This window comes from Monodon monoceros, unplaced genomic scaffold, assembly GCF_005190385.1.
Source record: "Monodon monoceros isolate NGI ecotype Baffin Bay Population unplaced genomic scaffold, NGI_Narwhal_1 Super_Scaffold_3, whole genome shotgun sequence".
Taxonomy (NCBI): Eukaryota; Metazoa; Chordata; class Mammalia; order Artiodactyla; family Monodontidae; genus Monodon; species Monodon monoceros.
The window spans coordinates 33,735,250-33,748,462 of record NW_021703780.1 but is presented as its reverse complement, the minus strand read 5'-3'; the positions used below and the strand labels follow the sequence as shown (position 1 = coordinate 33,748,462).

Sequence of the window (13,213 nt, the reverse complement as noted above, 5' to 3'; positions counted from 1 at the left end):
AGCTGTGTCTCCCCTTGATCTCTCTTCCTTCCCTTTTGGCCCTCCCACCCTACTGAGGAAATATTTTCTGTCGCCTGTGGACTGATCATACATTTGGTCTTCCCACTGTAAGTGTTCTTGAAAACACGATGAACTAATTCCGTGAGTAAAATTAGCCCTTCAGTTACCAACAAAACAGCATTGTTATATGATATATTGTAGAACTAAGAACAGTAAAGATGTAATTTTTAGATTTATTTATGCAGAAAAACATAGATGCATTTCTGATTGTTAAAAATCCACAACACGCTCGTCCTTTTATTGCTTTGTGTTCACCAATCTGAGCCACAGACCGGCAGCCTCAAATGGGCCATTACCACACGGAAGTGTGAGAAAAAGGGCTCAGGGGGAGTACTCCCATGAGACCAAATGACCTGTCCTGGCAGACAACAGAAGTGGAATAAGTTCCCTAACAAGGAAAAAGACTTCCTGTGTTAAACGGCCTTAGTCTAACGGTGTTAAATTTAAATACCATCCTGAGTTTGCTTTAGTCAGATGCCAATGGAACTTGTCCTTAGAAACTAATACGAGGAAAAGACCACCCTATTGATATTTATCCCAGATAATCAGTTTTATCGTAAAAGCAGCTTCACGTTTGAAAAAGATTTTAAAACGTCACGCTTTGCTCCTTCGAACGCGCCGCCCTGCCCTCCTTCCGCCCCTCCACCCCCGGAATCCAGAGCAAGCGCAAAAGCTTTGAAAACAGGTGGGCGGGGCCCCAAGGAAGCCCGCACTGATTGGTTGGCGGGAGGGACCCGTCAGGGCCGTCGTTGCGGATTGGCTACTACGCGGAGAAACGCTGTTACAGGTCGTTCGGCGAAAAATTTCGCCGCTGCCGTCGCCGCTATGGCGACGGGCAAGGGGGTGGCGACGCCGCCTCTGTGGCCAGTAGAGGCCCGGCTGGCGGCGCTACTTCCAGACCTGCTGGTCTTCAGAAAGCCCCGGGGATCGGAATACGAGCTTGCCACGGCCCAGGGCGTCCTCCTTGGCGTCCACGTGACGGGTGAGGGCGAGGGGAGGTGCGTCGCTCTCCCGACCTGCCAGAGGGTTGGCCGTTGAGCCACAGCTGGTAGAGGCCGCGGCGGTTACGGGCCTGGCCCCGGGGCTAGCTAAAGGCACGGTTTCATTGCACTTTCGCCGCCGCCGCCGGAACCTGAGAGTCATTTTCCGAGCAGGAGGACGCCGTTTCGGACGACCTGTCGTAGACCTGGAGTTCACTTCAGCGATGATGAAATTGAGACTCAGAAAGGGGAAAGGGCTTTTTCGGGGCCATATGGCAGGCTTTGGACCCAAGTTTTTCCCCAGTCCCGAGCATTTTCCAATAAGCATTCTGCTTCATCCAATGATTTTGTTTAGTTATTTCCTTCTTTGGGCCCATAAGTAGGTGCCCGCCATTGTTCTAGGAGTTGAGACCTAGCAGCTACTATGAGAGTCGTTCCTTTAACAGGTATTTGTGGAGTTTTTGTGTCACGGATATGAAGATGAGTGATTCGGGTGCCTGTCCTCGGAGGAGCTCACCATATGAGTTCTCCACAAAGCTTTCATCCATTCTCCTTGTCAGTGGTTTCTCTATCCCTCACGTGGGTGGGGAGAGGGGAATCCTACAAGTTCCCTTAGCCAGGGAGCCTTAAGAGAGTATGATGGGAAAGCAGTAGTAGCTGGATTCCAATGAAAAGGGCACTTGTGGGTGAATCTGCCGCTTCTAGAAACATGGGGAGGGTAGCCCTCTGGACTCCCAGAGGCAGCAGCAGCCAGCCTGGCCCTGAGTACTTGCTAAGTAACACCCTGTTAAAGGATAATGAAATTACTCATCTTGAAAAGATCTGCTTCTGTTCCACTGGCCTGATGTGTGGAGGGAATAGAGCCTCAAAGTTTAGGATTTGCAGCTAACATAGTAATTTTTTCTTTGTTGGTCAGGGTTTACAGCATTAATGGACAGGTTCAGCCTGAGCTGCAAGTCGGAACATGACATGGACACACTGGCCCACATCTTCAGTTATTACATTAGTGACATCGTGGAGCGTGAGTGACCGTTGTAGGGGAGCAAGAAGGTGTGGTGATGGGCTCTTGAGGGTTTGTAACAGAAGGGGGCTCGGGGGCACTTTAAAACATACTAAAGTGACATCCCTTTAGTGTCACTCATCCTTTATTTCTTCGAGTTGCCTCTGACGAGCTAGATCTTTGCCTGTATCTGCCATTCTACGCAGTCGCACATCCTGTTGACTCGGTGTTCAGAAAGGGGGGAAAAATGCTGATTTTTACTTTGCATGTTTGTGTTTTATTTCAAAATAAAGTATTCCTCAGGTTGTGTCTTCTAACAGTAATATAATGTGCCTCGTGTGTATATCAGATATAATTTACAGAACACCTTCCCATTGTATTACTGCATTTTGATCCTGTGAAGTAGGACTGAGTGTTTTATTTTCTGCCATGTATCAATACTAAGCTTGTGGATATTTGCCTAATCTGAGGGGAAAAAAAAAAAAACCTTTTCATTTGTACAGTAAACATGTTTTGAGTACCTACTCTGTGACATAACAGTGTAATAGCTGCAGGGAGTGCAAAAACCTATTCTTCGAGGAGTTTTCAGTCTAGTTAGGTCTACCTAACAGAAATTACTCTGGCCCTATACCCTTTAGTACTAATATAACATTCCCTTCATGTACTGACAGTATCCTGTTGAGTTATGTCCATCATTCTGAGATTCACCAGAATGATTACTTTGTGGCATCTTCTTTAGCCACATAAAGTGGCTATGTGACTCACTCCTTACCCCTGAGGAACAAGTATAAAAAATACTTTGGGAATTCCCTGACGTTCCTGTGGTTAGGACTCTGCGCTTCCAATGCCGGGGCCGGGGTTTAATCCCTGGGCCAGGGTTCAAACTAAGATCCTGTAAGCCAAACGGCACTGCCAAAACTTTTTTTTTAATTTAAAAATAAAAGTCTTTCAATTGATCTCATCAAGTTTAGATGAAAGAAATAGAAATTATGTATCATGTGTGTATGATAGATAATCATGTGTATGATAACACCAGGAGTTGCTGGGTACTAGAAATACATGGAAAAATAAGAAAGACACAGTGTCTGCCCTCATGGAGATTGTATTATTGTGATCTGATGGAGGGTAGGTGGTAAGAATGAAAGCTGGAAGAGGCATTTGGAGCAGCTGTGGAGAGATGATGGAAATTTCATCTAGGTTAGTGATTCTCAACCTTGGCAGCACATTAGATAACCACTTAGGAAGCTTTTAAAAATCCTGAGGTCTAGGCTTCACCCCAGTTAAATCAGAATGTCTTGGGTTTGCCCCAGGAATAAGGATGTTTAAAGTTTCATAGGTGATTTCAGTGTGCAGTGAAAGTTGAAACCATTGGTCTAGATACATACAATGAAGGGAGCTGTATAGAGATGAATTGATTTGAAATATATTTTGCAGTTCAGCAGACAGGATTTTCTAATGTGTTGGATTTCAGTGGGAAGTGGTGAGGAAAGGGACCCTCAAGTTTTTTGCCTTTCATAACTGAATTTATGGTGATGTCACTTATCAAGATGGGAAAGATGGCTTTGAGAGAAAATCAAGGGTTCTGTTTTAAGTATATTGAGTTTAAGATGTTAATAAGTCAGTCAACTGGAGAAATGAAGTTAGTAGGTATGATTGAGCCTGGAGCTCAGAGAATAGATCTGTTAGAGATGAAAAGTGAATTGATGGCATAAAGAGGTTACTTAAAGAACTGATTGAGTCCACGTGGAGAGAGTGTAAATGAAGAAAAAGAACCTAAGACTGAGGAACTCCAGGGAAGGAAGAAAGAACCTACAAAAGAGACTATAAAGCAGCCAGTCAGGTAGGATTCTGTGGTATTCCTGAAGCCAAAGGGGAGATAGTGTCTCTAGAAGAAGAGGGCCATTCCAGCTGGGCTGAAAATGAAAAGTGTCAAATATAGTGATGTCTGAAAAATACTGAATTTAGCAAAATGAATGCTGTGATGATTTTGATCATTTTACTGAAGTGGTGGAAATGGAAGTCAGATTGGAATAAACTAAGAAGAGAATGGTAGAGGAAAAAAATTAAGCATGAATTTGATAGGAGGAGAAACTTGTATATCGCCAGCTCTTTTGAGAATTGTTTTGCTGGGAATGTAACAAAAATTGAGCTAGTAACTAGAGAAGAAGGCAGAGTCAAGACTAGGTGGGTTTTTTTTGATGTGTTTTGTTTTCTTTTAAAAAAAAGATATTAATGGGAATGATGGAGTAGAGAGAAGACAAGGAAAGGAGTTCTTGGGAGGGTGAGAGGGACTAAGATGCAGAGCACGAATAGGGGGATGGCTTTGAAGATAACAGGAGGACTTTTCCATTTTAGAGAAGATGGATATAGGAACAGACAGATTTGAGGAGAAGCTAGGGGAAAGGAAGAAGGAGTCTAAGCCTTGGAGTGAATAAATTGACCAGAAAAGATATGAGGAAAAACTCTGTAGGCCATTCTTTTCATCCTATATTATTCTGCCATGATCTGGCATGTCTCTGATTTCGACTCATTTTCCTCTCTCTCCCTTACTTGATTTCAGATGTGCTCTGTTTTGGAGGGGATATCCTAAATATCACAGGTATTTTTCTTTTTTTCCTGAATATTTAAAGCACTGTAAGCAAGGAAGACTATAGGTGGAATTTGGCATGTTTGTTTATTCAGCATTGTTTGATTATTTAGTATGTGCTGGGCCCTGGGGAAACAAAGATGAGGAAGACACAGTCTCTGCCTCACATGACCTCCCAGTCTAATGGAAAAGCCTTGTCCATATTAAGCTCCCAAGTACTTTACATTTTGTTCACATTGAATGACAGGAAAATAAGTGCCTATAAAGCATTCATGAGAAAACTAATGAGAAACTTGGTCATTAATAGCAGAAGCTAAGTAGGGAAGAAGTCTAGCTTGTCTCCTATCTGGAAAACTCTTAGGATTATTAACAGCTATATGCCATAGAGTTGGCCTATCTTTTCATTTAAACTTAAACAAACCACTTAAAATTCAACTTGAATGTAAACCTACACTTTGTGAACCTCTTAAATCTGTTAGTATACTGATGGAGAGAAGAGTACCAAAAATAGCCCTAGGTTTTAGGAACATTTCAGCTTCTACTTAGTCATGTTTTTATATGCTGGATAGTTTTAAGGATCTAAGGCCGTATTTTAACCTAGTATGATGTATAGGGCCAAGAAACCTTGTCTGACACCTTGCATGATATCTTCTGCATTATTGGGGGCTTTGCTCTGGCAAGTGAATCCAGATGTTTGATCTCTGTCAGCCTATCTTTGTGTCTCTACAGGGAATGTGCTCCTGGCACTCTGGACAGTGGAACAGGATCAACTGAGTGACATCATTACCCTGGTGGCAAAATGCAGTCTGGAGATACAGGAGAAATTTGGGATCTACCATACCAGAGAAGGCCAGGACCTGCAGCTAAAGATAGGTATTAGCTACTAAAAGAGTGATCAGTTGGGAAAAAAAAATCCAGTATAAACAATTCAAAAGATAAATGACAACCTGGAAAAAAATATTTGCAACTTATATCACGTAGACAACAGGTGAATTTTCCTAACATAGAAAAAACACCTAGAAATCAAGAAAAGACTAACATTCTAACAGAAAAGTGAGCAAAGAACATGAATAAATAACACATAAACAAAGAAATCATCCCTTGTAACTTGGGAAAAACTGGTCAACTTCATAATAAGAAAAATGCCAATTGAAAGTACCAATTGAGATCATTTCTTACCTATAGATATGGAAAAATTCAGATGCTGAACACACTGTTGATAAGGTTGTGAGGAATAAGCCTTCTCACACAGTGCTGGTGGGAGTCAACAGTGGTACAACTTCCCTGGAGGGTGATTCAGTAATCTCTACCAAGATTACAAATGCATTTATTCTTCAACCCAGCAATCCTAACATTTATCCTTCAACCCCAACGTTTATCCTATGGGTATACCTGAGTATTTATAAAATATCATATGTATAAGATTATTGATTGCAATATAGATTGTGATAAAAGGTTGAAAATTATCTGTAGGAGACTGGTTAAATAAACAATAATAGGTCTACCCAATGAGATTCTCTGCCACTTTACAAAAAGTTGTTTTGGTATAGCAATATCTCCAAAATATAGATGAGAAAAAGCAAGATGCAGAGCACTGTGTTTAGTATGCTACCTTTTGAGTAAGGAGGAAAAATAAGATTTTTTCTTATTTCTTTATATTTGTATAAAGAAACACTGGAAAGATATGTAAGAAACAAATAAAAGTTACCTATTGGGGGAAAATAGTGTAGATGGGTATATAGGTGGAATCAAGACTTTTCAATGTATATCCTTTATATAGTTTGGTTTTTTAATTATGTTACTGTATTACATTATCAAAAATATAATGCCATAGAAATTTAAAAGCTGTACACAGAGGCCATAGTTTCAACAGAGTCAGGATTGAAGGCGAAGCTCTATACAAAAAACTGCTTCACAGGAGTCCAGAAACCTCAAGGGGTTTCTGAAGTTAGGGCAAAAGTTGGCTCTAGCTATTCATTTGTATTTTGAGGAACAGAAGTGAAGAATCATATTGTGAGTTGTATGGCATCTCTCCTATCCTACCATCTTTTTTTTTGTTCTTCTGGTTTTTGTTTTATTGATAGGTAATTCATAATTGATACTGTACATAGACATATTTATATACTTTTGAAACCATCACCACAATCAAGATAACGAACATATTCAACACTCACTAAAGTTTCCTGTGCCCCTTTATAAACTCTCCATCCCACTACTCCCCTCCCCATCCCCAAGCAACCACAGATCTTTCTATCATTGCTTTTTTTTTTTTTTTTGGCCAGCTTGTGGGATCTTAGTTCTCTGACTAGGGTTATTTATACACTTTTTGATCTACAATAGGATTATTGTCAATTTTTGGCTATTACAAATAAGGCTGCTATGAACATCTGTATACAAGTCTTTGTGTAGACTTATGCATTTATTTCTCTTGGTTAAATACCTAGGAGTGAAAGGGCTGAGTCATAACGGTAGATGCATGTTTAACTTTTTGAGAAATTGCTTATCTTTTTTCCAAAGTGGTTGTACCATTTTACATTTCCACCAGCAGTGTGTAAGGGTCCCACTTTCTCCATGTCCTAGTCAACATTTATTATTGTCTGTTTGTAGAACTTCCTTTGACGTTTCTCATAGTGTGGGTTTGCAGGAGATGGGTTAGTTTAGCTTTTGTGTGTCTGAAAAAAACCTTTATTTCACCTCTGTTTTTGGAAGGTATTTTCCCTGGGTATAGAATTCTAGATTGACAGGAATTTTTTCCTCTTACATGAAAGCTGTTGTTCTGCTGTCTTCTAGCCTGCAGGATGTCCAACAGGAAATCTGCTTTCATCTATATTTTTGTTTCTTTGTATATAATGTCCCTCCCCTTCCACCCCAGCTGCTTTTTGATTTTTTCTTTATCACTGGTTTTAGGTAATCGGATTGTGATGTACCTTGGTACAGTTTTCTTCATTTTTCTTATACTTGGGACTCATTGAGGTTCTTGGATCTCTAGGTTTCTAGTTTTTATAAAATTTAGAAAATGTTCTGCCATTATTTCTTCAAATAATTTTTTCTCTCTCCCTCCTCCTCTGTGTAGTTACACACATATTAAGCTGCTTGAAATTGTCCCACGACTCACTGATGCTGTGTTCATTGTTCTTCTATCTTTTTTCTCCCTGTGTTTCATTTTGGATGGTTTCTATTGCTATGTTTTAAAGATTACAGATCTTTTATTTTGAAAAGTCTAATTTGCCTTTGATCTAATATATTTTCTTGTGTATTTTTGTAGTGTATTTTTCATCTCAGGCCTTGTGGTTTTCATCCATATGAAGATACCATATCCTCCATGTCCCTACTTGTTTAGTATCTCTCTAGTTCTTGAATATATGGAATATAGTTATAACTTTTAATGTCCTGTCTGCTAATTCTTTCGTCTGTGTTATTCTACATTGGGCTTGATTGATTGATTTTTCTTCTCATTGTGGGTCATATTTTCCTTTTTCTTGGCATACCTGGTAATTTCTGGCAGGTGCCAGGTATGAATTTAACCTTGTTGAGTGCTGGATTTTTAAATATTTCTGTAAATATTCTTGAACTTAGTTCTGAGATGTGGTTAGCTTAATAGGTTTTGCTTTCAAATTTTGTTGGATAGGACCAGAGCAGTGTTTAGTCCAGAGCTAGTTTTGCCCCATTGTTGAGGCAGACCACTTCCAAGTACTGTACCTAATGTCCTGTGAAGTATGAAGTTTAATACTCTGGCTCGTGGAAATGGGAACTATTCCCAGCCCTGTGTGATACTAAGATTGTTCCCTCTAATCTTTTCCGGGGGCTCTTTCCCTAGCCTCAGGTTGTTTCCTCACACTGATGCACTTAAAGACCTGAGGGGCACTCAGTTCTCTGGAGTTCTGTGGCGTTTTCTCTCTACAAACTCTCCTCTCCAGCACTCACAGTGCCCTGTGAGCTCTAGCTAGCTTGGCCTTCTCAGACTCCTACCTCTGTCCCCTCAACTCAGGGAGTCCTCTGGGCTGCACCTGGGCTCACCCTCCCTGAGATGTGTACTGGAAACTCTCTCTAGGCGGTGAGCTGGGGCATCAGAGGGTTTGCCTTGTTTCTCATCTCTCAAGCATACTGTCCTTAATTACCTAATGTCCAATATCTTGAAAATTGTTGTTTCTGTTGTTTTGTGTATTTTTCCAGTTCCTTGGTTGTTCCAGGCATTAAAGTAAATTCACTGCCCGTTGCTGCACATTGGCCAAAAGTATATGTCTCTGCCATTCTTTTAAAACTGCTTTTTCCCTTGTTTTTAGTGTGGATTGGGTGACTTACCTAAGGGCATACTTCTCCTGGTTATAGTAATTTCTTCCCTGGCAAGCAAACCCATTTTTCAGCTGTTATTAGCAGTAAGAAATCCCCCAGGGCAAGAAAAACAGGAGGCAGAAATAAAGGGTATGGCGAAGCCCATGTGTGGTAAAGTACTGATTGTCTACTCACTGAGCCCTGGTTACATATGAGGAGAGCTGGTGTGGTCATGGTGGCAGCAGCTTCTGAGCATAATCATTTGGTCTCTGCCATCAGGACCTAGCTGTCCATTAGAAGAGCAATTTAGAGACAAGACTCTTGGATGCCTAGGATCCAAGAGCTTCTTCCCTCATACAACTCAGGCTTGTCTGAATGTCTGTCTCTAGGTGTGTTTAAGACAGAAGGAAATCTGGGGCAAGGTATTCTTTTTGAGGGGGAGCTCTCCTAATATTTCTGCAACTGTGGGTAATAACGAGATACAGTGTGATACATAAAGCAATGTGAGGATTCCAGACCCCAACCTTTGCGTAGTTTTCCAGCTGAGTTTGTCTATTCACCACTTGTCTCCTTTTCTCTGGATAGGTCTGTCTGCAGGTCGGATTTCCCAGATTATTGTTGGAGATGAGCAGCGGCAGTACCTCTTGGTGATTGGGCGTGATGTAGATGGTGTCCAGTTAGCTCAGCGGTTGGCTCAGGCAAATGAGATTGTCTTGTCCTGGAACTGCTGGAAGCTCTGTGAGCAGTACATGTTTGAAGTGGAAATCATGAGGGAGGATGAAGCTGTAAAGGTAGGAGGTTGGTCACATCCATTGAACGTCCTGAAAAGGCCTTCCTACTGCATAGGGCAGTGCTCTGGTGGTGCTCAACACCAGACCAGACCAACCACTGGAACTTTATTTTGGAGGGAGGTGAGGGGTATTCTCCCAGGAGGACAGACGAGGCAGAATAGTAAGGCTGAAAAGATAAGTGATAAACAAGGGAGATGGCATCCTTAGCCCCCCTATTAAGGAACCAAAGGTAATCCAGTTGGTGGGTGGGCACAGAATTGAGCAGTTTCCTTTCTATAGTTAAGAGATATGCGGATCATTGACCCATTTGATTTTGATGAGCATTTTTACAAGTGCCTCGATTACCTGCCACATTACCGGACAAGTGCTGGTAAGTTATTTTGTCCTTTATTATACCCATGCCCAAAATTTCAAAGATTAATTTTCCACATGGCTGGAGACATTTTGTTTGCTTTCCTTCTCTCAGACATTCTAAGAACTGCCCTGGAGTTGGATCCAGACTCAGCCCTTGAGCAAACCCTGCGGAAGCACATAATGAAAAACCTTTTGAAGAAGGTTATTTCCTAGCTCTTGAGTCATTGTGTGTAGACTGTGTGTGTGTTTGTGTAAACAAGTGTACATGTACAAATGTGACAACCATTTGATTGATCCAGTTCATCTCCCGCTTCCCATTGTAATACCAGCAGATTTTCCCATCTGCACCAGTTACTGTGATGACATGTCCTATAAGTTTAGATTTCTCAGTCCTAGAAAATAGAAACCATATTTGGTTTTTGTTTGTTTGTCCCTCTAGAAACTAGTACACTGTAAACAGGGTATAGAGTATGTGCTTGGTAATTAAGTGTTGATTGATTGTTTATATGTGAATCCCTTAGTAAGTGATATAATGACTAATAGAACTGGACATATCAAACTGTGTCTTAGGAAATATAAAAGCTTGGCAAATTTCGTCAGTGAATTAGGTTTAAAGTCAAACAATTTTAACTCCAAGTGCACTGGTTGTATATCTTCTATACCTCTTGAACCTGAATTTTAAGTTTTTTGTCTGGCATCTATAAGTCATTTTCTCATGTTTACCATGCAATATAGAATTTAAATGCCTAAACATGATACTAAAAGTTGAAGTTACAGTCAAGGTAACTCACTGTGTCTTTGTAGATTGATGAAGGCCAACCTATGGAGTATATATCCGAATTCCGTACTGTGACTATGGTTTTGGTCAGCCTAGAATTCCACAAGACAGCATGGATGTTGCATTTGTGTCATCTTATCCAGGAGGCTGCCTTATACATCTCCACAGTGATAGAGAAAGGGGGTGGCCAGCTGAGCCGGATCTTTATGTCTGAGACAGTAAGTACAAGGGAACTTGACATATCAACATTAAAGGTGAGTGAGGAATAATAGTCTTAAGACAATTATAATAGTCTTATGTTATTATTATAACATCTTATGTTATCTCTCACATAACACAGGCATAAGTCAGACTCTCTGCTTCTTATTTTGTAATAAGCTATGTTACATTAAAACTTCAAGTAATAATATTTAAGGAACGAGATGTTCTAGGTAGTTTAATTTTCAGGGTAACTGAGTGTTATCCTCCATATCTTTTTTATTCTCTTCTTGTTGAAAAATCCTTACGAAAGCATGAAGAATGTTTTTCTGGCTCTATTAGTAAAGTAAGTATAATCAGATCATTCTGAGGTAATTTAGGAGCTTGAAAAAGAGCAGTATCATACTTGACATTATAGGTAAACAAAATATAGGCAGATGTACTTAGCTGAAGGTAGACACTAGAAACTGAATTTTTGAAAAGTTCTTAACATCGATTTTTCTTATGTTTTAGATTTCAGTTCTTTAAATAGTTAAATCAAGATTTTTTTTTCTTTTTTTTTTTAAATGTCCGTGTTGATGTGGCCTAGAACGTCCATTTCATGAGTCTTATAGAATCCTACATTCCTAATAGAAAACCAGCCAGGAAGGGGTCTGGCTTCATTTAGGGAAGTTGGTTCCGTTGAGGCGAGCCATATTTCTTCCCCAGGTCAATTTCCCTTTTCTTTCTTTGTCACCTATCTCAGGGCTTCATGTTCTTCTGTGTTTTCGGCCTTCCTGGGGATAAGAAGCCAGATGAGTGCGCACATGCCCTGGAGAGCTCCTTCAGCATATTCGGCTTCTGCTGGGAGAATCTTGCTGAGACCAAGTGAGGAGGAAGGTGGGGCAGAGAGGAGCTTCTCAGGCCCAGGGGGCTCTTCAGGCAGGGTAGGAGGCAGTACAAGTAGCAGGGGTTGAGGGCATCCAGAGTCTGCCTATAGGGGTGGGAACATGCTGAGGGAAGTCAGAAAACAAGCTATATTAAGAAATTACTAGGTACAGAGCTATGTACTAGATACCCAGGGGAAATGGATATACGTTTCTGTCCAGTGGGGTGGGAGAGGGGGAAGTATAGAATACGCATAGCAAGATTCAAGCAACAAGCAAACATATAAATTAATATGCACATAATACATCTGTATGTGAAGAGAAGGCTGCCTGTCTATGGGGAGGGGAGGCGTGGGAAGAGATGTTATGGGACAGTTGCCTAGATAGGAAGGGACCACAGCTGGTTAATGCTCTCCTTGGCTTTCACTCTTGGTCTTTCCCAGTCCTGTTGATTTTTTTGGAATTCACACTGAACTGATCTCCTGCCTTCATATTCACCCCACCCTCCCACCTACAAAAGCCTAGCCCTAATGAAGTTATAGAAAATTCCATTTTCTGTAGTGCAACTATGACATGATTTGGTTGGAGTTTTTCAAATGACCTTTTTTCTTTTTTCACTAGAAAGCTATGAGGAAAGCATGTACATGAATAGATTTGAAAAATGCTCATTCCTCATGTCAACAGAGTCAAAGATTTGTTTGCTTGCCATACTTATTCAAGATGAATACAAATTATGTCACATATTTACGTAAAGCTTTAACATTTTTAGAATACTCTAGTATATGCTACCAGTGTGAGCAGTTATTGGTATCTGTTACACATGAGGAAACTAAGACCACAGAAGAGTGGTTAGTAGCATGTAGCAAAGCTGGTAATGAAACCCAGAACTTCTGTCCTCAAATCCTGTGTTATTTTCATTACCTCACAGCTGCCTCTTTTAAAATACAAATATTCCCCAAAAGGGATAGCATATATTACTATTGTGATACCATTGTAGAGGCATACTCATAGGACATTAGTACTGAAAAGGAACTTAGAGATTATCTGATCCAACTCCTTATTTTATAGATAATAAAGATGCTACAGTTGTTTCATAGATACTCAAACTCTTAGTCCAAAGCAGATACGTGGTGGCACTTCTTTCAGGCTCGGTGAGATCTGCAGATACTCCTACAGCCTACTTTCCAGTCGTATCTCCAGTGTGAGTGTGGCTAAGCCATTCCTTTCAGTGCTGGCCTATTCTGTTTTCAAATTTTGCCTTGACCTCTGGTCTTCAGGAGTCCTGCTGTTAGCCCTTACTCCTGAGTAAGATAGTCATTTCTTGGTC

General features: G+C 40.7%; 1 protein-coding gene across 1 annotated transcript in view; it reads left to right on the top strand.

The window, feature by feature from the left end:
• The first annotated feature begins 885 nt into the window (after positions 1-885).
• LOC114906986 (adenylate cyclase type 10-like) overlaps positions 886-13,213 on the top strand; it is a 37,991-nt gene continuing 25,663 nt past the window's right edge. The window contains 9 exon segments of the mRNA XM_029242036.1: positions 886-1,042; positions 1,957-2,061; positions 4,601-4,639; positions 5,357-5,500; positions 9,485-9,690; positions 9,970-10,060; positions 10,157-10,245; positions 10,849-11,040; positions 11,766-11,887. Coding sequence (XP_029097869.1) covers positions 886-1,042; positions 1,957-2,061; positions 4,601-4,639; positions 5,357-5,500; positions 9,485-9,690; positions 9,970-10,060; positions 10,157-10,245; positions 10,849-11,040; positions 11,766-11,887 — 1,145 coding nt within the window.